We start from the raw sequence: 25,451 nt of genomic DNA, 5'->3' as shown, positions 1-25,451 counted from the left end.
AAACACTTGCATAGACACACAAACATGGACACAAAGTTCCCAGACACAGTCTGGCCCTGCGTTGACCTGTGTTGCAGCTTTTATCTAATAACATAATTTAAGGGATTTCCTGAGCGGGTTGAGGAGTGCAAATCCCTACACACACACACACACACACACACTGGATTGTTCATGCACTTCTCTCTGTATATTGTACTATGTCCTGAATGGCATGTAGAAAGTGTTGGGCTGTAATCAAATTATCGGTGTGTGTGTTTGTGGAGATCTATGTGTATGTGTTGGTTAATTTGAATCAGTTAAAGAATTAAAGCCAGTTCTGACCATCAAACTCTATTTAGGTGTAGCATTACACACACACACACGTTTTCTGAATTAAATATCTAAACGAGGACGTACCATATACTACTGAAACTGAAGAAAAATGTGTATTTTTGGATTTAAATAAATACATTTCTACAAATAATTTGTCCAGTTGAGTTTGTCCTCCGATATCCTCAACAGGTGGGTTGCTAAAATGTATTTTATTATAAAACAAATTACACAAATAAGACATTTAATATGATATAATTTAAAATCTATCTATCTATCTATCTATCTATCTATCTATCTATCTATCTATCTATCTATCTATCTATCTATCTATCTATCTATCTATCTATCTATCTATCTATCTATCTATCTATCTATCTATCTATATCTATCTATCTATCTGTTTACTATCTAAATCGTTCTAGATAACTATCTGTTTTGTTATTAATTTCTACACACTGAAACCCTAAATTTATGTAAGATAAAAGTGCACACTTATTCATTTTCATATTTGATATGCACTTCACTTACTGTATTGAGGCACTTTATATACCGCTTTACTCACAAATAAAACATCATTGAGCAAAAGTACATTTTCAGGCTTTTCATCCCTGTGCTCGTTTCTTATCTCAACACACGCACAAGCAGTGCGTCGTCCTTCCTCGAGTTCCCATCTTTCTCCTTGGGAGTTTCCTGTGGTCGTCCTGAACTCAGCAGCTGATTGGTCAGCTCCGGCGACGGTTTAATCACGGGGATGGGTGTTTTTTGGGAGTCTTGTAATGACTTCCGATTTTCTCAGGGAGGAAGCGAAATGTAAATTAAGCAATTATGTATCTTAACGAGGGTAACACGGTATTTATAGACCTTAATAACCTTAAGTGGGCCGGTTTGGAAGCTCGTCAAGGGAATTAATGCAGTCTAAACAGCCGTCTCTCCTGTTTGACTTGGAGTGGCTCCCTCCACATGTCTGCTGTCGCACAGAAATATGAAAATGAGTTTTACAGTCGACCCTAGTGTTGGGTGCACAACACATACTAGAGCTCTTTGTGCTTATTTTTTGCCTTTTGTACTTACTTTGTAAGAGTAATAAAACAAGTTTTTGGAGCACATGTTCAAGACTGGATTGTTACATTCCTCTATCCTAAGCATACACTCTTAGAAGAAAAGGTTCTATATAGAACCTTAAAAGGTTCTATCAGTGCTATGTATTTGGAAGACCCTGAAAGGTTCTATACACTCTGGGTTCTATATAGAACCCTGGGGTTCCATACTGGGCCAATAGAACCTTTTACCAAAAAAAATGGTTCTATATAGAACCATTTTGAAGTTCCATATATGAAGCGGCGGGGGATAGAACCATTTTTGGTTTTTTAAATAAGACCATTTCTTCTAAGAGTGTAATTTTATTTGCTTTATCTACTAGTCTTATTTTTTTATAGCAAATTATTTATGTAAATAGGCTTGGAAAAAATGTCCGTTTTGACGAATAACTATATATTTCTCAACATATAGTAAGATTACTTTAAAACGTGCTATAAACAATATCACAACAAATATTCATTGTAAAAAAACAACATATGAACTAGTCAAACTAATTGGTTTCTGGAAAACCACAGAGACCCATGCTTTTAGTTGTTCTCACCAGGCCACCACAAAATCATCTTCATTTCATAGAGTATATTTTTGCGTGTTTTTTCTCAAAGTGTCACTGTTCTGCTCCCAAAAATAAAGTTCAGAAGGCTGATTTGACATTTGAAGTGAACTGGAACAGAGCAAGTGATTTCTGTGGTAAAATATTTGGACCGCACAATTGCAGACGGCAGCACAAACGTATTTTTGTAGGAGTAAGCACACAGTCTTTTTTAAGTCATCCCCTCATCTTAAATGCACTTTTAATATATTGGGGGTTTTTAGATTGAGTTGCGTGTGTCTCAAGTGGTAGGCTAGTTTAGGATTATATTCCTCCCGTATTGAGAATGAGAAGCTTTATTTTACCGCCTGGCCAGCAGTTTCTGCAGTTTTAAAAAATAAAAACAAATTGGAAAAATTAAAGTAATCTTAATACGCCAAGATGAGACCAAGGCACATTTGAATAGGTTTCCTGTTGTGTTTGTGGAAAATAAGACACCCTCTTGCTTTCTTCTTCTAGTGTTTTATTTTTATGTAGAGAAAGTTTAAGTTTAAATGACACCTAATAAGAAAAAAAAACTCTGTGTCGAGGTCAATAAGTTTCCTTAAATATCAGATCATTTGACCCACATGTATTCGAGAATTTAGCTTGATACTTAAACTATTAAAAAATAGTATAAAAATGTTATATATTTGACCAAAACCACATCAAACTAATATGAATACAGAGTGAATTTATAATAATTTGGGACTTGCCCATTTTGATTAATTTTGATATATAGCCTTGGGCAATTTTCTTTGAAATAGGCCTATAAGAGTTGAACTCCCATTTTTAACATCTCTCGCTTAGTTAAATGAGGCTTCAAGTTGCATTTGAGAAAATTCACCTGAACGAGGACGTAAAGGTGTGTGTTCAGTTGTCGCTGTTGTGTGTGATTTGGTGTGTCCGTAATTCACCTGTGTGTGTCGACTGATACACGCCGGCACCAAGTGGAATTTGTCCTGGTGCCATTCTGTCGAATTTCTCCCCTTTTTTTTTTATTTGTATTTTTTTCGTACGGGCGTGAGGAATCCTGGCCCTCTCTATCACAAAGAGATGCAAATCTCTCTCTCTCTCTCTCTCTCTCAGTCTTCTGCCGTCGTTCAGCCGTTACGGGAAGGGCAGACTGCTGGCGCCGAGCTGTTTGGGCTCTCTTCAGTACACACACACACTTGTACACGCACACCAACGCGTCACACAACATACCAACACACTACTAATGCACATGCATGAACTTTGTGTGGCATTTCACCCGTTATTAATGAATTCAAATATATAAATATGCCACACACACATGCATAAATTTGACTGCACATGCATTGAATGCATCCATTTAGTCTAAATGAGGCGTATTGTTGTGTTGCACTGGCCATTTAGGAAACAGAATAATGTTCAAAACTTTGGTCCCGCAACCCTCATGCGGGTCCCTTCCACTGGGCGGTCGACCCCCTCGGTCTTTCTTTCCTTCTCTCTGCTGTTTCTTCTTTTCCTTGTAGTTCACCGAAGGGTGAGAAGTTCATAGTCTGAGAGGCGGTCAACTCAGGTAGACATCAACTGTCTATGCAAACTCATCCTGAACCGGAAACATTTTCCCCTTTTGCTTTGTACTCAAAGCTAGTCCGACATAGTTGTGCATCTGAATGTGGTGGGAAAATGGAGGTTAAATTGTGTGACATCCTTCCTCATGTTCAAATTTCACGGTCCGTCTCTAAGAAGATACTCTGTGTTGTGTTTTTGTTCCTTACTTGAGAAACCGCACGTCTGCAATTGCGTGTTTGGACGTCAATCACCTGTTGGATGTTCCGAGCAAAATCGTAAAATCGCCCCGGTCTCTTTTTAGCTCCTTTGTTTACCTACCAGAAACTTTTCAAAAAGTTTATTTGACTGCTTCCATAAAAAAAGTAATGTACAGTGTTTATTGACTTGAAGTGGCGGTTATTTATTCTGGCTAATTTGAAGCAGCGGTCTCCTCTCCCCGTTCCTCCGTCTCTCCCTTCGTGTTTTTCGGATAATCCCGGGCAGCGGTAAAGGAGTGGAGTCGGATGAAAGATTAAATAAATAAATAAAGCGCTTTGGATAACATTCCCCTCCGATTGACCCGACCCTGTGACCTGAGAGACACTCACAAAAAGGTCACGACCTGGCCACAGGAATGTTCATTTTGAATCGCACTTATAAATACCCTTGTCTTAGCAACAACTTGAGAGTATGAATGTTTTATAATCCAGATATAATATTAATGTTTACATGATATATACAGTCAGTGCAAAGATTGTGTTGACTTCTGGGTGTTCAAACCTGAAAAGTTTGTCAGATGTCATTTAAAGAATGATATAATTTTACTCAAAAACATGCTTATAAAAGTTCTTAAGTTCTTTGATCATACTATACTGTAAAAATGAAAATTGTTGCAACAGATTACAAGCAATATTATTAATTAATAATAATATTAGAATTGAGTAATAATTAATCAAATTAATTTCTTACAAGTTAACCAGTAAATGATTAGCCGCGTTTCCACCGCAATTACCAGGAACTATTTGTCCCAGGAACTTTTTTCATAGGAACTTTTTTAGCCCCAGTGATTTTTCCGTGGTTTTTACCCGGAACTTCATTTAGACCCTGGTTCCTGCGGTGTAAACTAGAGCCAGACCGTTATTATCGGCCGATATTAGGCATTTTCCATAATATCGGTATCGGCAGTTATAGTGGCCGATAAATTAATATTTAAATAATAAAATAAAAATGGATGAAACATGCTTCAATCATCTCTCCTTCATTTAGACCCTGGTTCCTGCGGTGTAAACTAGAGCCAGACCGATATTATCGGCCGATATTAGGCATTTTCCATAATATCGGTATCGGCAGTTATAATGGCCGATAAATGAATATTTCAAAAATAAAATAAAAATGGACGAAACACGCTTCAATCATCTCTCCTTGGCCTGTTATATTGAAAATGTATGTTTTACAATTTGCATTATGATGTTATCGATTGCTAAATTATGGCTCATCATAGACTAGCTAACCTCAAAGCTAGCTAATGCCACTATCATCAGTGGACGACCGCTAACGTTAAGCTTGGAAGCAACAATGAACTTTTTCTGCCTAAATAAAGTAATGATTACCATATTTATAACTAGCATATCTCTAGTAACAGTCCCGGCATTGTAAAATGTAAGTTATACTTGCGAGGAGTGAACATTTAGACATAGAGAAAAAGTATCAAACGTATCTTGTGCATAAAAGTTAGCTTTTCTTTTACACGTGAGTGAAATCCAACAATATTTAATAAAAAACAAAAAACGGCCGATATATCGGAATATCGGATTTAAAAAAAAAAATATATATATGTATCGGTATCGGCCTTCAAAATCCTTTATCGGTTGGGCTCTAGTGTAAACACACAGAGTACCACCCTAAAGTTCCTAGTTCCTGGGGAAAGTTCCTGCAGTGGAAACGTGGCTATTGTGAAAAAATGATGTTAAAACATAGCCAACACCATCAGATAACCTTTTCTATTTGTCCATCTGACTGTCATAACTCAGGTACAGCAGCCAAACAAAACTTAATGTGATTGACTTATTAACTAAAACAAACACTGATCACCATAATGGTGACTTACAAATTACGTTTTTCTCCTACAGCGATTCGGCTTGTTAACATCAGGTGTCTTCAATGTTGGCAACATAAAATACAGAGTTCTTCGTTCATCTTTGACGTCTATCTGTTATTCAGATATTTTTGTGTAAATCTGACTAATTTTAAATGGTTAACTTAGATTAATTATCAGTTCTAATTTGTTAAATTTAATTAATAATATTGCTTGTAATCTGTTATAGCGTATTCATTTTTACAGTGTATATATATCAAAATATTAACAAATTAAAACAATAACTAAAAAAAGAAATGTATATTTATTTAGTTGGTCATGTTTTTTTTAGCCTCCAATATATTGCGAAGTAGAATAAATAGATTTTTTTTTACAAAATTAGCATTCATTTTGAGCGGTTAAAACATAAGATATTATAAAAAGTAAACTATATCAATTTTTTGCCTATGTTTTGATGACCTTATCTTAGATTGCATGGCTTATTTCCTGCCAAACTAAACATCTGTAAGTGGGCATGATTTAAATGATAGTATAGATTTGAAACGGCACCGTAACAGTTTTACCACCTCACAGAAAGTGTGCTTTTGGTTGACCGCGCCGTGCCGTCTGAATGTGCTTTGCATGATGGCTCCGTCTCTCTATGTTGGAAATGTAGTGTATCTGGATTCTTTCCACATTACACCCAGATACATATAAGATAACTATTGTAGAACATTTTTGATGTTCGACAGATTAGCATTGACATTCTCAAAGAATTTCAGTTGTTTATGAGGAAACTTGTGCAAAATTTGCCTGTATGAATAACGTTTAAATTGAAATAATAGTATGATGTAACTTTATTGCAAGGAGTCTAAAAAATTAGATTTTTATCCTAATCAACAATTTTGTTTCTATAGATGCTATAGAATCACGGCAGCCAAAATTTGAAGTGGATCAAAATGAACATGACATGGTTCAAAATTCGTAAAACTTTGATGAAATGGTTTTGACTTCAAATGTTGACCACTGTAGTTTTTCTTTTAAGTTTTTTAATATTCATTTCATTCACAATTTATGAAGATTAACGTCTAAATTTGCATGTATAATTTGATTAAACTGAGGATACACCCACTATGTGTAATTATTGTTCATTTAAAAATGCTTCTCAAATCAGTGATATCTTCTAGAAAAACTATTCACGATTTTTTGAATCTCAAAAGTAAGTACATTTTACATCATGTAGATTCCAAAACATGCATTATAGTGAATGCAAATTCCAAAACGTGCGTAGTGGAGATATCTCTCCGCGGCAGTGGCGAGTATGTATACGCATATATCAGTTCTGCGGTAGCGAGAGTTCATCAGAACCAGCAGCAGGTCGCCGTTACTGATCTGCACGGGAACAAAGTCAACTCAGCTAGACGCCGCACTGCAACTCTCCTTATCTGTTTACGTGATGGACTTTTTCAAACGCAAACATTTTCTTTAGATGCGCTGGGAACACACAGACCCCGATAGGGATCGGACGCAGTCTAATTGCTTCAGATAGCAGCGTGTTATTAGCATTAAAACCGAACACAGGAGCAAAAAGCTTTCCTAGCATCGCTGATGAACAGAGACCCCATCTCCCGTTTCCAACGGTATTAAACCTGGAAACAATTCAAATGCACCAAGATGCCATTTTTAGGTAAATTCATACCCCCGGTTTGACCGCCTAATAGTTTTCTTGTGTATAAAAACATTTATTTGTGTGTGCCGCACAAGTTTGTGTGTGTGGAAAGTACTTTTTAAGCCTGCTTTTGACCCTTCTCTGACATGCTTTGCATGGGTGTGTGTGGAGTGCTGGTTTCAGATGTGCGTTCTTGCCAAGGCGTCTGAGTTGCTCAGACTCCCAGGACAATACCCAAAACACCCCCCTCCACCCCTCCGCGAGCTGGCTCGGGGGCATTCCTCCACCGGTTCACTGGCAAGGCTCAAGTGGGTTCCGTTTTTTTCAAGCGCTCTAATTGCTGAAAGACATAATTGTCGAGGACTTTGAAGTAAAAGTCAATTTGCCATAAGTCCACCGCTGACTGTTTTTTCTTCTTCCCCTCAGCGCCGTTCGCTTGCCAGCGAACTTGTTCTGATGTATGGATAACGGCAACTTTGAGACCTGTTTATTTAACGAGGCCAAAATATCAAGCTCTTTTTGTTGTCGTTAGCCGAACAGCGCTTGGCGTTTAATAGAATAATGGCATCCGGCGAGGACTGTTGGTTTGTTTTGCGAGTTTTCTGCACGCCGATGAGTTCAAGGCAGGTGACCCGGCGTCGTGCAGCCACTGTGGGGTGATGACAGGGTTATGGGAAGTACTGACACAATACCTCTCAATACGACTCAAATTAGTCACCCCTCCCTCACACGTTAAACCTGCACACCTATGCGTGTGGTGTGTGCGTACGTGCTCGCTTCCGAGCGATGTGTGGCTTCATCCGTCAGTGTTTATTGTTTACTGTACTCCTGGTGGCGCCAGGGCTAGAGAAAACAGAAGCCTTAAAAACACTTTGTTTTGGGCAACGGCGAAATTCTGCGGTTTTCTAATCGGAAAAGGCGATCAGGGCCCCTGATCTGTGTGTCGGCCGAGGGGAGGGGAGGGGAGCGTTGCTCAACTGAAGTTCCGTGTATGGCAGTGAGAACATGTGGGCGCACCAGTCTGTCTGTCTCCAGCGCTCTCCTGAAAGAAAGAACGAAAGAAAGACCTTCAGTGAAAGACAGCGAGTCACAACGACGGACAAAAGACCTCACGCCACAATAAAGCGAGAGGTGGCTGTTGTTTGATTTCCCAGCAGTCCTATATTCCAAAATAACACTCCAGTGTTAGGAAGGGTGTTAACTAATATTCATCCTCTGTCAAATCATTTGTTGATGACCGTCTTTGGATCCAAACTCAAAATATTTAAAGCAAGAATTAAAGTCTACACTGATTTTTTTTTTTTTTTTTTTTTTTTAGGATTCACATACAGAAATGTCAATCAACATTTTGAATTAATGATGATATTAGAAGTAGTAAACCTGAAATAGTATTTTTAAAAATGTACTCCAATATTTTTTTCAAATAAGGGTGGTATAAAAATATTCAGGGCATCCACTTTGTTTTTCTGTACAAATATATGTATATATATACATATATATATATATATATATATATGTAAATATATACATATATATATATATATATATATATATATATACTGTGTATATATATATATATATATATATATAAATGTTTGTGTTTACATAATATATGTGTGTGTGTAGTGTGTACATTTATTTTGTATATGTAAATACACACATGCATATATATATTTAAGAAAAAATCTGTTATTAATATATCAAATATTTATATTTATGAATAAATTATTTATGTATAAATATAATTTTTTTTTATAAATATATATAATGTTTATACATGAAAACATTTCATAAATATATACATGCATGTGTGTGTATTTATATATACGAAATAATTATACAACCTATACACGCATATATTATGTAAAATTTTATTTTGGATGCGATTAATCGCGATTAATCGTTTCACAGCCCTAATATATATATATATATATATATATATATGTATATATACATATATATATATATATATATGTATATATATATATATATATATATATATATGTATATATATATATATATATATATGTATATATGTATATATATATATATATATATATATATATATATGTATATATATATATATATATATATATATATATGTATATATATATATATATATATATATGTATATATGTATATATATATATATATATATATGTATATGTATGATTTTTTCACTGTAAAAAAATCTTGATGGTTTAACTTAAAAAAGTAAGTAACCTGGTTGCCTTAAAATTTTAAGTTGATTGAACTGGAAAAAGTGAGTTAATACAATGAAGGAGATTGATGTAATCACCAGAAACTCAAAATTATATGTTATCTGAACTAAATAAAATATTTAAGTTGATGTGACAAAAGAAAAAAAATGTTGTTATTACCACACTGTAAAAAAATATTGTTGGTTTAACTTAAAAAAGTAAGTAACCTGGGTTGCCTTTTTTTAAGTTTTAAGTTGATTGAACTGGAAAAAGTGAGTTAATACAATGAAGGAGATTCATTTAATCATCAGAAACTCAAAATAATAAGTTATCTCAACTAAATAGATTATAATAAAGTTGATTTGACAAAAGAAAATATGCTGTGATAACAAATCTTGAAAATATTTTTTTACAGTGCAAGTAAATGTGAGTTATTGCTATGCACAATTAAAGCAGGGCACATAAAAAACAAAACAGAAAAAAACATATATATATATGTGTGTGTGTGTATATATATATATATAAATTATGTGCCCTGCATAGCAATAAATAACATTTATTTGGGATGCACCAATAATACAATTCTGCCCCATACCGATTTATTTTCAAGTTATAGCTGATAACCAATAAATGACTTGTAATACAATTCTATGCTATTTTGTCTAATAAATAAATAAATCATCATTTCATATTCATTTAGAGATTTAACAGGGTTATTGTATTAAATTACTAGTGCTTTAAAAGGGTAGTTCACCCAAAAATGTAAATAGTCATCGGTTTGGAACAACATGAGGGTGAATAAATGATGACGTAATTTTCCTTTTTGAGTGAACTATCCCTTTAAGTAACTTTAAGTGAGCGTTAGATGACAACAATGTAACAACAAATCACTGAATTAGTGATTTCAAGTATTGATACAATAAAGCAGAAAGTTTAAAAGAACTCATTTGCATAAATTAAATTAAACACCTAAATGGGTGCAACACTATCCTAGCTTCGCTGCGGTCTTTAGGAACTTTATTGCCAAAAAAAAGTATTCGATACCCTATTTTTTGTCCACCCATGCGCAATATATCATTACTGTGTATTTACCATTGATTGAAAGAGTTTTTGTGTCAAAATCAAATAAGACTTATATGAAAATGGTATGGAGACGAGTGCAGTCAGAGAAAAGAAATGCACAAATCAACCACTTCACTTTAATAAAGCGTTGATGGACTCCTGTCCAAGTGTGTAAATTAATTCCAAATGAACCTTTTTTTTTCTCCCCAATTTCAAAGCACACAATGTACACTATTGGCATGAAAGCCCAATAAAACGTTCTTTTCTTATAGGAAAAGCAATAATTGATTTGACATTTCCTGCCACTTCAAAGGCTCTGAGCCCTGTAGGCATGGTGCTAAATTACTGGAGAAAGAAGATTTGCTATTAGCCGTGTGTTAAGTGTTCACCACTGTCTTACTCTTTTCGCTTTACCATTTTACCTCAACACGCTTGTGCGTCCATGAAAAGAAAGAGAATGTGGGTTTCGCATTGAAGATAGTTACATTTTGCTGCCACAAAGAACCTGTGTGTTTATCAGTAAACTTTCGTGTTTCCGTGTCTTTCTGCACACCTGTTTTGTATGTTTTTTTTTTTCTTTTTTTTTTCCTTTATGTTTTTAGGCAAACCAGCATCAAGGAAGAATTTTGATGTGTAAATACATTTTTGCTGCCTTTATCATTGTATGGATGTGTGCATTTCCTGTTTTATGCCTTTAAAGTTAGTTTTCACTTTGAATTTAAACTTTTATTTGTAGTTACAACAACAGTAGATTATAGCTAGACGGAGTGACTGTATAACGATAGAAATGTCTTCTGGTAGAAGATTTGCGATATTTATATCATAGCTTATGTATTTTGTGGCTAGATTTACACAAACAAACATTTTTTTTTTGTTGCAATTGCCAAACAGTAACACAACTTTCCATTATTGTAGAACTAAAATTATTAATAATTAATAATGATTAAATTGATACGAGGTCACGTATGCATATATCAGCTATTTTAGAAAAAAAGAAAAATCAGAAATTGGTTCAGAATTATTATGTCTGTTAGTTTTACATTATTCATATATTCAATTATCATGAATAATCACATATTTAAGTTTTTGTATATAATTTTTTAAATAAGCACCTCCATTTGTGAAGTTTAAAATTCACAGAATTATATTTATATATAATTTATATGTTATAATAATATATATTATTATAATTTATATAATATATTATTATATTATATATAAATATCAATATTTTATATATAAATAATATTTTTTTTCTTAAATATACATGCATGTGTGTGTGTGTATATATATATATATATATATATATATATATATATACACACAAAATAATTATACACAGTGCACCCACATATATTATGTAAACACAAACTTTTAATTTGGATGCGATTAATCGCGATTAATCGTTTGACAGCCCTAATATATATATATATATATAGACACAATCAAACACATACACACAGACACACACACATAAATGCAAACATTTATATATATATATATATATATATATATGTCGTGTGTGTGTGTGTGTGTGTGTATATATCTGTGTAATATGTAGGTAATAGCTATGGCTGCCTAAATATAAAATTGATCTCTCCTACAGCAGATTCATGTACACTTTGATACGTGCAACTATTGAAGTTCCCTTTATATTTTGCTCAAGTCTATGTTAAACCTAGTCTTGCATGTTAACCCAAGCAAAGCTGGATCTCCACACTCACAGATAAACGGTGTGTGTTGTGATTAGGGTACTAGGCAGGGCCCTGCAGTGAGCGCGGGAGCCACAGAACGAGAGAGAAGCCGCTCTTATCTCAGGCAATTAATCAGAGAGACTCATATTGCGGGACAATTATTCAAAGCTTATTCTTGAATAACTTACAGCCGGAAGCGTGCAAGAAGTTTCCCCCGCTGGACGTGAAGGTCGTGAGAGCAAGGAGACGCTGCAGGACAGAAGGCCGGCGGTACATTTGTGTGTGTTTAAGATAGATACTGCAGACAAGGTCAAAGTCATGGCAAACTCTACTTCTCTTTCCATTTATTTCACACCAAGCAGGTTTTCCCTGTATTAAATCGCTCGTCTTAAGGTTAATTAAGGGATGCATCAATACAGAAATATGATGGCTGATATTATAAATCAATACTGTTTTGTCTTTTATTACTTTATTCATTTAAAGAACCTTCACGCTATACTCCAATCTGTAATTTCAAGGCTTCATCAATTTCATCAAAGCAATATATTGTACAGTAGATATCAGTTATCAGTTGAAACTTTGTGCATGATTAGAATTTATGAATACATTTTTTTGTTGTTTATAATATTATAACTTGCGAGTTTAACCCTTATGCTGCATTAGGGACATTTTTGGTCTTTTGCAGTTTAATTTCTTTGACCATTTTGGCTGTTTTAATGCAAATGGTATGAAATTTGGCAAAATTGTGACTTTTTGGATACATGTAAAAAATGTGATCCCATTTTGCAAAATATGTATGTAGATCAAATAGTAACACTCAGCACCATTAAGACCAAAAATGGCCCATTGAAACCCATTAAAACGTTGTTTAAATCTGAGGCTGTCAGTAATACATGAAACATGATTTTTGCACAAACATCCTTTCATTTTGAAGCAAAAGCATTATATTTGCATTATATAGTGTATTCCACCAGATGACGTACCTACATATTTATTCCCTATGGGTGGAAATGCACCTTATTTTAGGCAATAGGCAATGTTTAATAGGTGGCCATTTTTGGTCTCTAATGCGCTAAGTGGTATTTTTTGCAAAGTGGGACTGTGATAATCCAAATCTAAAGTTTTCTCATTGCATTTAGTTTATTGAAAATAATTGAATTTTTGTGTTTTTTCCTCTTATACAAATCGATGGTTTCGCAAACAAAACTGGTAATTAAAGGGTTAAAATCCTGAAATTGAATACATTTTTAGTAGTTATGATGAGGACTGATGCTGGTTAAAAGATTTAACTTGGTAAAAGTGGAAAATAATAATAATATATAATATTTTAGGCAATGTTTAATATGTGGCCATTTTTGGTCCTTAATGCACTCAACGGTGTTAAAAATCTAATGCAGCACAAGGGTTAAATGAAGGTGTTTTAGGAACCTTTGTGCGGTGTACGTAGATGATTCCTCTATTAAACCTTTCTACAGGTAGAATATTTGTATTTTATTTTTGCCCATGCACACAGAACGCTCTCAGATGTTAGTAATCGTCCCGCACAGAGGCTGTGTGGAATTGGAACATTAAACGCATCTTATCTCGTCTCGTTTAGCCCGCTTCTCGCGCTCTGCATTGATTGGAGCCCCCAATAAATGAGTTGCCTTTAATTGCAGTAGGCCTTAATCCAACTTTTTCTTTTTAAAGTACCACAGAGGGGAGGGGTGGGGGAGATTTTAATGAAAGTGATATGAGCCGTCCCCCCCTCCATTACCATACCTAACTATTTGTGTGTATCAGTATGAGAAAGCTGGTTAGTTGCATCAGGCGTTGGACTCAGTAAATTGACAGCTCTCTCTCTCTTCTCATTCGCTCTCTTTCTTATCTATCCATTTTAATTACTTCACAATGTGTGTGTAAGCTTGTTTTCATTCCCATGTACCATTTTTGGCGCAGTGGCTTTCTCGCGTTATCACTCCCTGTCTTTAGTCTTATTCGCATTTGTAAGTGACACAATCAATTAAGCGCCGTGTGTTTATGTGCGCAAGTGTACAAATCCGTGCTTTTCTTTGGCAGTGCCAAATGAAATGGGAAGGGGGGGGGGGCTGATTTTTGATATCAGATGAAAGAGAAACTGGTTGCAAGTGAAAACGGAGCCGTTTCTCTGCTGGACGAACGAGTAGAGGCCTGACGTCTGAAAATTATCACACACGTTTTCGGATATCTCTCATTTCAATCCCTATCATGAGCACTGGTTTCAAACACGCGGATTTTCGTATGTAATGGTGTAATGATGTAATTTGCTTATTTGAAGCTTTACAGGCACAAATGCATGTGTACTAGATATATTAGATAAACTATTGTTTAACTTATTATCGGCAAACAATTAAAAGTAGGTCGTTGAAAACACATCCAGTTACTGTATTCACCCTTCAAAATTAGTCGAGTTTCAAAAAATTTACGTCATAACGTTGTGACACCAGAAAATGACAATAGGAACTTTCTATGGAATGGCAAGTAGACACATATATATATAATTTTCACTCAAATCATCATTTGTCAAGCTAAACCTTGTTAGTTATTGAACATTTATTGAAAAAAAGTGAGTAATGAGCTGAAATCAAACTTCATGAAATGTCACTGTTTAGTTTAAACATTTTTCAACTCATATGAAATGAATGTAAAATAAAATGGCTCTTATATTTAGTTTGACCTCATGAGGTGGACAACCAACATTTTCTGAAGGTTAAGCACCAATTTTCACCTGCCATTTAGTCAAAGAAAAATGACTTAATTTTTAAGAGTTTCAGACCCTATTTTGCACCTTGTTCATAGAAACGTCCAATTGTATGAGAGAAAAGAGAGAGTACTGCTATTCCAAGAAGAAAAGAAACGGAGGATAGAGCCATAAAATGCAAATATCACCCATGCTGCTTTTCCTTTTTTTTCCCATACAAATTAAATGTCAGCGTTGTGAAATACTGTCACTTTACTTCACGCTGAGGAGGTGATGACAAATCCATATTCTTCCTTTAAATAAAAATTCTTATTACGGCGCTGGCGCGGTAATCACGCCGGCACAAAGCCTTCTCGTGATTAACGATAGCAATTTATTGTGCAAAAGGGCCGAGAAGAGGGAGGGCGACCGACGCAGAAGAGACATCATCTTTATCATAATTCGTATCATAAATAACCGGCCACAGCCAATCAGAGAGCAGCCGGCGTGTCATTCCCAAATAACCTTTGATAACTATTACAATTCCACCGGCCGGAAGAAAGCCTAAAGTCACAATGTTATCTTATCCCCATTCTGCGCTTATAGAATACAACAATATTACCATATAGATTACACTATTTATAATAGCGGGTGTCAGAGGGCTCTGCCTGCACTTCCTGTCATCCATTGTGGTGCAGAGAGTTGCAGTAGCCAGATTACCACTGGTTAACTGGTATCACACCACCCTAGTGTGTAGTGTGCATGTGTGTGTATGTGCATATGCGTTTGGAGTGCTTGGAGACATTAAAAAAAAACTTCCGCACTTGGATGTGGGTCTGATTTTGTGTGTGTGTGTGTATCTTGTTCGCTCTGTTGATCTGCTGTGTAATCAGGTGTGGATGATTTTGATCTTTTGCTCTGATATCCGCCCTCTATTCCACTGTGAAATTTTCCCTCTCAGTTAATATTGCTCATTTTCGTCTTATTTTTTTCCCACAATGTTCTTATTGAATAATTAAAATAAGGTGTGTGTTTTGTGCTATGTTGATTGTGGTCCATGTGAGCTTTTAGTCTGATTTACATCATTTCTTGGTCCTGTTTCTCGGCTCTTGATTCTTGATTTTGATTGTATTGTTAATAATTTTTATATATATTTCTCTCTGGCAGATGAGGAAGAGGAGGAACCGGTTCCTCCAGATATGGGCACCTCTGCCGAGGCCATGCAGGTCTCCTTGGGTGAGGAAGAGGATGGTGAGGAAGAGGAGAATGATGAGAACTGGCTTAGTCGACATGGCGGACAGAGTCCCAGACCTGAGGGTTTATTGCCCGCCGCTAAGAGACCCCGCCTAAGCACCAAACCTGGCGTTAGCCCTGAATGGAGTTATGAACCACGGGAACCCCTCAGTTCCCTCAACTCCCAACACATGCCCCATTCTCCCTCCCCTCCCCTCTCCCCCGAATTACCCAGACCTCCTGTGGCACCTCCTACACCCGGACACAAGCCCAAACTGCCCTCGCCCTCTCCTGCTCGGCAGAAGAACAAATCGCCCAAAAGAGGGGTTTGCTCTGCACCCACTGGTATATTGGGTCGAGCGCTTGCGTTGACCCCACCCAAGACCAATCAGAAAGCTGGGAAGAGATCACCCGGTAGGCCCAAAAGCCCCCGTAGCCCACGGCCAAGTCCTGCCCATTCGGGTGCAGCTGGGCGTGGTTGGGCCGGACCTCTCGGAGATGATAGTTCTCGCGATGGCCAGTTCAGAGCTCTTGATACAGGAGACGAGGATATTGAGAACTCTATCGCTGCTGTGATTGCTCGCGCTTGTGCGGGTGGAGATGGCACATCAGACCCATTTGCTTATGACTCGGACTCAGACAGTGAGGGGACAAACCCCCCAAAACCTGCACCCAAACCTGCACTTACACTTAGCTATGTCAAACCTCCACAAGTTCTCCCCGGAAAACATCCGCTTCCGCCACTTCCCCTACATCTCAACCCACCCAACCGCTGGACGATGGATGACTCTATAGACGAGGTCATTCGAAAGGCCAATCAGGGTCAAAAGCCAATTCAGGCCCCAAGCCTTTCACCTCCAGAGCCCGCTTACCTGTCGTCCCCACCTGACTCGCCTCCTACACCGCCGCCACCTCTCAAACCACCCCAGGAACGGAAAGACCCAATCAGCGCAACTCTTCTGAAGAAAAAACTCAAGAAGGACATCAGGGCCAAGTTGAAGAAGAAAGACAAGGAGCGACTCAAGGAGAAGGGCAAGGAGAAAGGAAAGAACAAGGACAAGAGTAAGGAGAAGAAGCGGGAAAAGGAGCGAGGGCAGGTGGAGGAGAACAAGATCGCCTGGCCGGAGCTATCGCTCGTAGTTGGAGGTGAAGAGCGGAGAGACGGCATTGGCGGGAAGAAAGAAAAGGACAAACACAAGGACAAGAAGAAAGATAAAGAGAAAAGTAAGAAAGAGAAAGAGAAACGAGACAAGGGTAAGGAGCGAGGCAAGGAGGAGAAGAGGATATCTCAAGTAACCAAAGACGTCGCCGCTGCCGTTGCCGCCACCAGCCCACTGTTCAGCCCCCAGTCCTGCTTACGAATCCCATCAATGTTGCCCCCTTTGCCCCCAATACTCCCTGATAAATTGTTCCTGAACACCAAGGATACCAAGAGCAAAGACAAAGACAAGAAGAAGGACAAGAAAGAGAAGAAGAAGAAAAAAGAGAAAGAGAAAGATCGAGAGAAGGAGCGTGAAAAGGAAAGGGAGAAGGAACGGGCAAGGGAGAAGGAGCGGGATAAAGAGGAGAAGAAGAAAGACAAAGAGAAGAAAGAAAAGACGAAGGAAAAGGAAAAAGACAAGCCAAAACTTGAGAAACAAAGTTTACTGGTAAGATGCCCGCTGGTCTCATACTGTGTTGGGAAAGCTGCCCTCTTACAGTTAAACTACTTGTACTAAAAGTTACACAATCGTTTAACAAAATAGCTAGCTACATTACAACATTTATTAATTATAAGACTACAAAACGCCTCAGTTGATATAACGTAAGTAAAAACCTACCCAAACTAATTGGTTCACTTAAAATGAATCTGACTTTTCGGCGCTAAAGCGAAGTAGCATTTAATACTTTTAAAAAGCACTCTATACTTCTTTTTGTTGGTAAAAAAATCTAATCATTTTACTGAAAACCATGAAGTCAACATGAAATCTTGATGAAAAAAGTGAAAAAATATTCAACGAGAACACGGAGGTACGTGTACACAACTTTGCGTCGTGTTCTCAGCTTTTCATACGCAACTGTGATGTAATTAACATTGAACACCAAATACATAAGGCCGCATACACCATTCATAAATCTCGTCATGAATTCAATATGACTATAAGGTACATCAATAATGCAACACATATGGGAATCGTACAGATAGATTTACTAGCTGGCCTCATTGTGTGTGTATTTTTCTGTCTCCTTGTGTGTGTACCTTTGAGATCAGAGGTAGATCGCCAAGCTACATTTACATTTCCGTCTTTTCCGGTCGATTTGTCCCTGGAATCCTGCTCCTTGCATGGAGCCCCTGTGCACACACACACAATAGACTATCAATCTGTGTGCAAATCAAACAAGGGATAAAACACCTCAAAGCCTCTGTTTACCCAATTCATATCCCATTTTCGAGTGTGTATATGTATGTGTGTCTGCAAAAGAGCTTTGAACGAAAGAGTGTGTTGGTTCTTCTTTATCAAACTCATCCTTCAATCGCTTTTCACTGTCCAATGACAGTGATAATGTATGTACACCACATCAGAGCAGCTTGAATTGATTTGGACTGCTGCGGAATTCCATTTTTTTCCTGCTTTCTGTCTCTTTTTCTTGCGTTACCTGAATCCCTGACCCCCGCACTTTCTTTTTCTCTCCATCTTTTTCTCTGTCTCCTGCTGCCACTGGGAGATGGGATTGAGAAAGTGATTTCTGTCGTTCTCCACCTGCTTAAATCTTTCCATCACTTTAATTTTTTGCAAGGCTGCTTTGCTGCCATCCAGGAGAAAAGAAAAAGAGACAAGAGAGTGAGAGGAAAGAGGAAAAAGAGAGGGAAGAGAGCTGAGGGGATGGGGAGCCGGGGGGGTTATCAGTCGTTGGCCTGAGGTATGTGTGCAAGGGACTTAAATCCGTAGAGATTAGCAGAAAAATGCCGTCGGTAGCAGTAAGGGGCTTTACGCCACTGGTTGTATTAGTTCAGGTGAAAAGAGTATTGCGTTTACATAAAACCGGACAAATCCAGCCACAATGCCAATGCTGTGGGACCACAATGCAATCTGCTATCTCTGGACCTTAACCACAACATCCAGCGCGGTTTCCTGAGAACTGCCGCGGAACTACTGCCACCGAACACTGAATTACAGAAATTGAGAGAGAATGATGGTGTAGAGAGAGAAGAGATGGGGGGAAAAGAGGAGACATGATACAATAGAGAGACTTGGAAAAAAGCAAGAGAGATTATGATATTTTTTTCTCGCAGTCTTTACGCAGTCCTCCTTAGTTCCTCGCTTGAAAACAAGTAGTCAAAATTAAATGTTTTTTGCTGCCTACACCAGATGTGTTTCTGATTGAAATAGCATATTCAATTCAAAAAAGAAAACATAGGGCAGGACTTGATTTTATTTACTGTAAAGTATTGGATCATGAAAAATGCTCTCTATATGTTAGAGAAAGCGATGCCAGACAAAAAGTAAAGTTGTTTCAGAGGTATTACGATGCGTTTTGGTTGATATGATCACAAGTGGACAACGTTAAGGCCGTGTGTCCACCAAAGCTTTTTTCCACGCGCCTGGCGTATGTTTTCAATTGTTTTCAATGGGAGTGCCGCGTTTTTTAAACGCCGTGAGTGTACTGAGGCGCTGAGCGTTTTTTTTCACGCTGAAGCGCCGAGCGCCCAGCGTTTTTTACCGAAAAAAAATGTTCAACTTTGGATAAGACGCAGCGCTCATCACTGTCACTTTTTACCCAGCCATCCAATCACAGTGGAGGAGGGGCGGGACTAATACCACACCGACCAACTGTCACAACATTCAACTGCTGCGGATATTCTGTATCATAGCAACGAAACGTCTCAACGGAAAAAACGCTGCGCTGCCAAAACGCTCTCAAGCGCCCAAAGCACGGCGTCTTCAGCAGAGCGTGTAGCGTTTTTAGCCAGCTGAAAACGCTAGACGCTCTGCTGAAGACGCCGTGCTTTGGGCGCTTGGGAGCGTTTTGGCAGCGCAGCGTTTTTGGTGGACACACGGCTTAAATACAGGTGTAAACGGAGTCTAAAATGCTTTGAGCTTGTCGACTTTCGTGGCACTTCCAGAGTAGTTCAAAAAGCATTCGACCGGATTGCAACACGGGATTTAAACTTTGTAACGCACCAAGCACAATGTTCTCTCACCGTTCCTGATTCCTAACCCTCACAGCGTTCACCGTGCTCTTGCTGCTATCAGAGCAGAAACAAAAGCTGCTGCTCTCCATATGTTTTCCCGTCGTCTCTGGGCACTGTCATATGTAAATTGCTCAAGCTTATATTGTCCACTTGATGAAAAGATCTGGAAAAAAACAACAACATACATTTACCCGCCCATAGACCCTCCCCTCGAAGACATCATAACAGAAGTGGTTGAAAATGGACAAAAGAGACAATGAGGTGTAAATGGGTATGTGTATTCCTCTGCTTGTGATCCGATCGACTACAACGCAGTTTAATACCAAGTGTAAACAGATAACCTACAGCAAATATGATTACAAGTTAAAAGGCTCCAATTTCAATGCCTAAAAGTCTTAGATTATCTGATTCTAGCTAGCAGTATTTTAGTCATAATGAGTGTAGACTCAAAAATGCCCTAGTCCTCAACACTGAGGCCCCGTTTACATGAAGGGAAAACGCAGAAATTTCCCTGCGGATTGGCCTTTTGTTTACACGAAAACCCCGTTTTTATCACAGAAAACGATTATTTCTAAAAACTCCGGCCAAAATTGAGATTTCTGAAAACGGCGGTTATGTGTTGTCGTGTGAACTAAGAAAAACAGTGTTTTAGGTTCTCTCTTGTTGATTCTGAGGATTCTGATTGGCTTGCATGGCGTTATCCTTCTCCCTACACTGCCGCCAATAAGTTTGGCATAGTTATGAAGGCGCTCGACGGCGTATTTATGCGGGTGTGTGAACGATGTTATTTTTGAAAACGGAGAGGGGGAAAATATTCGTTTCGCTAAATACACGGCTTTGTGTAAATGTGGCCTTAAAGGTGCCATATGTAATAATTGAGGTAAAAATATCCAAAAAATGAGCTACACGCATCAAAAGAATGAGAAGAAATAAGTGCAATGATGTCATTAAAAACTGACAAGTTATAGTGCTGCCAAGATATAGTGCTACCTAAATTAGCATGCCAGAAGGCCCAGAAGGAAGAAAAGGAATAGTCGAATAAAGTCGTTATTTTTATTCGTTTTTTCGCACAAAATGTAGTCTCGTCGCTTGATAAACTTATACTTGAGCCACTGTTGTCACATGGAATATTTAAACATTTTCTTCATTGACTTTCTGGGCCGTCAAGTTTCGATCCCTTAGGAGCCTACGTAGCAGTGATCCACCTCTCAAATTGAATCAAAAATATCTTCATTTGTGCTCTGAAGATGAACGAAGGTCTTACGGGGTTGGTACAGCATGGGGGCGAGTAATTAATGACTTAATTTTCATTTTTGGGTGAACTAACCCTTTAAAGTAGCCTTGTTGAGAAGTTTGGATGAGTAGGGCAAAATGCACAAGACATACACTTTTTACACTTTTATACTTTTAGTACAACGTTGCCAAAAATATACTTACTAATTACATTTACGTATATACTTTACACCACTGCTACACTGGACGCAATGTTTAACGTTAAAAAATCACTCTTACTTTTTGGTATCAAATTAGACTAATTATATCTACTTTGTATAACTCATTAAAAAACGCTATGAACAGTCTTAAAGAAAAGAAAAATATGAACTTGTGAGACTAGTTTTAGCAGTTTTTGCAACTGGCATTCCAATCTTGAAGACATTCCAGAGATAGCATGAATGCCATATCTACATACACTATTTTTGAAATGCAGTGATTGATTTCATTGGTATGAACAGTAAAGGTAAGCGGTGAACACTGGCCTTACTTTTACCTCTTGGTTTAGACCGTTTAGTTTAGTCAATTAAATCTATGAATTTTGAATTAGGTTCCTCTCTTTAACCCAAGCAGTATCTCTAAACTCCACCCCTATTGAACACGGACTCTTACAATCTCTTTGCTAAACGCCAAAAAGGACCTTTGTATCATATTTAATTGTATTGTGCTTTATGGTATTACACTCTTGTAAAATTTCAAGAGTTCCTTTTTCACTTTTTCGTTATCGCTTCCTTAGCTCATAGCGCTTTTTAAAGAGCTACGCCGGTCTCCGGGTCACGCTAGCTACAGCACTTTACATCCATTTAGAAGCTGATTAATCAATTTGCGCGATCCCGCAGCCATTTATGTTGGGTGCGCGTGCGGTGCGTGTTTGAATGAGCGGGCCTAATCGTGATAGGAGTAGGTTAAGTAGGACGGGGCACTTTTAGGGAGAAAGACATTGCTGCCACCTCCTCAACCACTTAAAGACTAATTAACATAAGCAGATAGTACTATCTCGTCCTGCTATTGTGGGTCACCCTGAGTGCGCACACACGTTCGCTCTTACAAACGCGTGCACACACACATACATGGGCCTTATCGTCAAGACACACGGCCATGGCTCCTTCCTTAGGGAGGTTGAGAGGTCTGTACTTGCTTCTGTTTTGGATGGCTGTTCCCCCTTTGCCCTATTGTGGTTAGAGAACACTGGTACCATTTTACCAAGTGGGAGATGTTATCTGAAGTTATTTGCATTTTAAAACTACAACTATAATGACCAATAAAAATCTAATGTCATTGTTAAAGGGTTAGTTCACCCAAAAATGAAAATTAAGTCATTAATTACTCACCCCCATGCTGTACCAACCCCGTAAGACCTTCGTTCGTCTTCGGAACACAAATGAAGATATTTTTGATTAAATTTGAGAGCTGGATAACTACCACATTGGCTCCTAAGGGACTGCCTCTTGACGGCCCAGAAAGTCAATGAAGAAAATGTTTAAAAATCCCAAGTGACTACCGTGGCTCAACTATATGTTTATCAAGCGACGCGAATACTTTTTGTGCGAAAAAACAAACAAAAATAACGAGTTTATTCGACTATTTCTTTTCTTCCTTGTAGGCCAGAACGAGACTTCCTTAGATTTCCACGACGCATGCGCGAGATTTGCGATCTGCTCACACCAGCTTACACTACTTCAGATCGCAATTCTCGCGCATGCGTCGTGGAAATCTAAGAAAGTCTCGTTCTGGCCTACAAGGAAGAAAAGAAATAGTCGAATAAACTCGTTATTTTTGTTTGTTTTTTCGCACAAAAAGTATTCGCGTCGCTTGATAAACATATAGTTGAGCCACGGTAGTCACTTGGGATATTTAAACATTTTCTTCATTGACTTTCTGGGCCGTCAAGAGGCAGTCCTATAGGAGCCAATGTGGTAGTTATACAGCTCTCAAATTTAATCAAAAATATCTTCATTTGTGTTCCGAAGACGAACGAAGGTCTTACGGGGTTGGTACAGCATGGGGGTGAGTAATTAATGACTTAATTTTCATTTTTGGGTGAACTAACCCTTTAATCCTGTAACCGTTCTGACAGATTCAGCAAGCAATTTGTAAGACTCATTTCAATTTTTAAAGGAGTAGTTCAATTTAAAAAAAAAATATTGCTGATAATTTACTCACCCCCATGTCATCCAAGATGTCCATGTCTTTCTTTCTTCAGTCGAAAAGAGGTTTTTGATGAAAACATTCCAGGATTTTACCAAACGGTTCAATGTCCAAAAGAGAGTTTCAGTGCAAACTGTTCAAAGGGCTTTAAACGATTCCAGGGTCTTATCAAGCGAAACGATCGCTCATTTAAAAAATAAAATAACAAAGTTTTATAAGCTCAAATGCTCGCCCTGTTCTGTGATGTGCGTTCGTGACTCTCCTGTTCGAACTCGTTCATCAAAATGAACAAATCTTTTTTCATGTCATTTGGTTCATTCAACGAACGAAATGAACGAATTGACTCATTTTGAGCGATCGTTTCGCTTGATGAATTAGACCCTTATTCATCGTCTGGAATCGTTTAAAGCCCTTTGAACAGTTTGCAGTTTGCACTGAAACTGTCTTTTGGAACTTGAACCGTTTGGTTCCCATTGAAGTCCATTATATGGAGAAAAATCCTGGAATGTTTTCATCAAAAACCTTAATTTCTTTTCGACTGAAGAAAGAAAGACATGGACATCTTGGATGACATGGGGGTGAGTAAATTATCAGCAAAAGTGAACTACTCCTTTAACTAAGATTCTTAGATCCATTTTAAGAATTTGTTAACGGTACTTAAAGTCAGTTTTTCCATCCGTATTTCTAGAAAAAATTCAACAATTTGCTCTGCCTAAGACGACTGCCTTTTCGGATAACATCACAAATCCCCTACTTCTCTGGAACCCATCCCATCTCCCTTCATTCTGGCTGAGGTCAGTTCCTACTGGATAAAATCAGTCCTGCCCTTTATTTACGGAGTCGGATCACCATTTGATTCTATAGTCAAATCAATTTCTACAAGTCAGTTTATTGTCTTTGTTTTATTTAGTGCTACCCACTCTTTCTATTTCATCACATTCAATCACAACTCGGGTAAAATATCATTTCTTTTGCCGTGGAATTGTAGATTATGACGCTCCATTGTTGAATAGCAGAGCAGGAAACACCGGTACAAGGTGAAACAAGTTTGTTTTGGCCGATTCTCTCAGAGGAGTTTTCCATATATTAACACGGGAGTCTAAAGTTCATTGTGCCAAGTCCAACGTTAACTCAAGAGCTCCTCTAATCAACTGAAGTACAAACTGCTGCTAAATCTTTTATGGCAGTTTAGAGTTGCAGCCCTGTATAGTGTAACCCGTATATAGGAGCAATCGGGGTTGGCGGTTCTTTCCCAAGCACGTATTGCTAGAAGAGACTTGCGATAGTCATGGTCCTAAAGCTTCATAAAAGCCATCCATTTGGGACGATCGGATCTGAAAGCCAATCTGAGAACGAGAATTGCTCGTGCAGGCATACCTCCAGAGCTTTTTTTTGTTGTTGTTTTTTTGGCGCCAGGTTTGTTCATGCATATATGCTAATGCAGCGGCTAACGCGCTCCTATTCTCTCCAAATGATGCAACCTGCCAGCCATCCTCTCAATTCTGCTGATACTTACGTTCCCCTCTTTCCATAGAAGAAAGGAAGCGAAAAACCGAGAGAAAGGGAGAGGATGGGGTGGTAGACAGGCAGAGAGAGCGAGACACAGGGAGGAGTCTCCAAATCCACAAAGGTTTTGTAATGAATGCGCGGAGCAACAATAAAAACAAAAACATTAAAGAGAGAAAAGACGTGTTTCTGTGTTAAACAATTAGTGCAGCGGCATTATGGGG

The 25,451-nt window shown here is 37.9% G+C and overlaps 1 protein-coding gene across 1 annotated transcript in view; it reads left to right on the top strand.

The window, feature by feature from the left end:
• taf3 (TAF3 RNA polymerase II, TATA box binding protein (TBP)-associated facto) overlaps window positions 1-25,451 on the top strand; it is a 58,677-nt gene that overhangs the window by 25,014 nt on the left and 8,212 nt on the right. The window contains exon 3 of the mRNA XM_039668561.2: window positions 16,062-17,776. Coding sequence (XP_039524495.1) covers window positions 16,062-17,776 — 1,715 coding nt within the window. The remainder of the gene's footprint in view (window positions 1-16,061; window positions 17,777-25,451) is intronic.

This window comes from Pimephales promelas, chromosome 24, assembly GCF_988280905.1.
Source record: "Pimephales promelas chromosome 24, fPimPro1.hap1.1, whole genome shotgun sequence".
NCBI classification, from domain to species: domain Eukaryota; kingdom Metazoa; phylum Chordata; class Actinopteri; order Cypriniformes; family Leuciscidae; genus Pimephales; species Pimephales promelas.
Note: the sequence above shows the minus strand (reverse complement) of the source record. Positions and strands in the feature narration are given on the sequence as shown.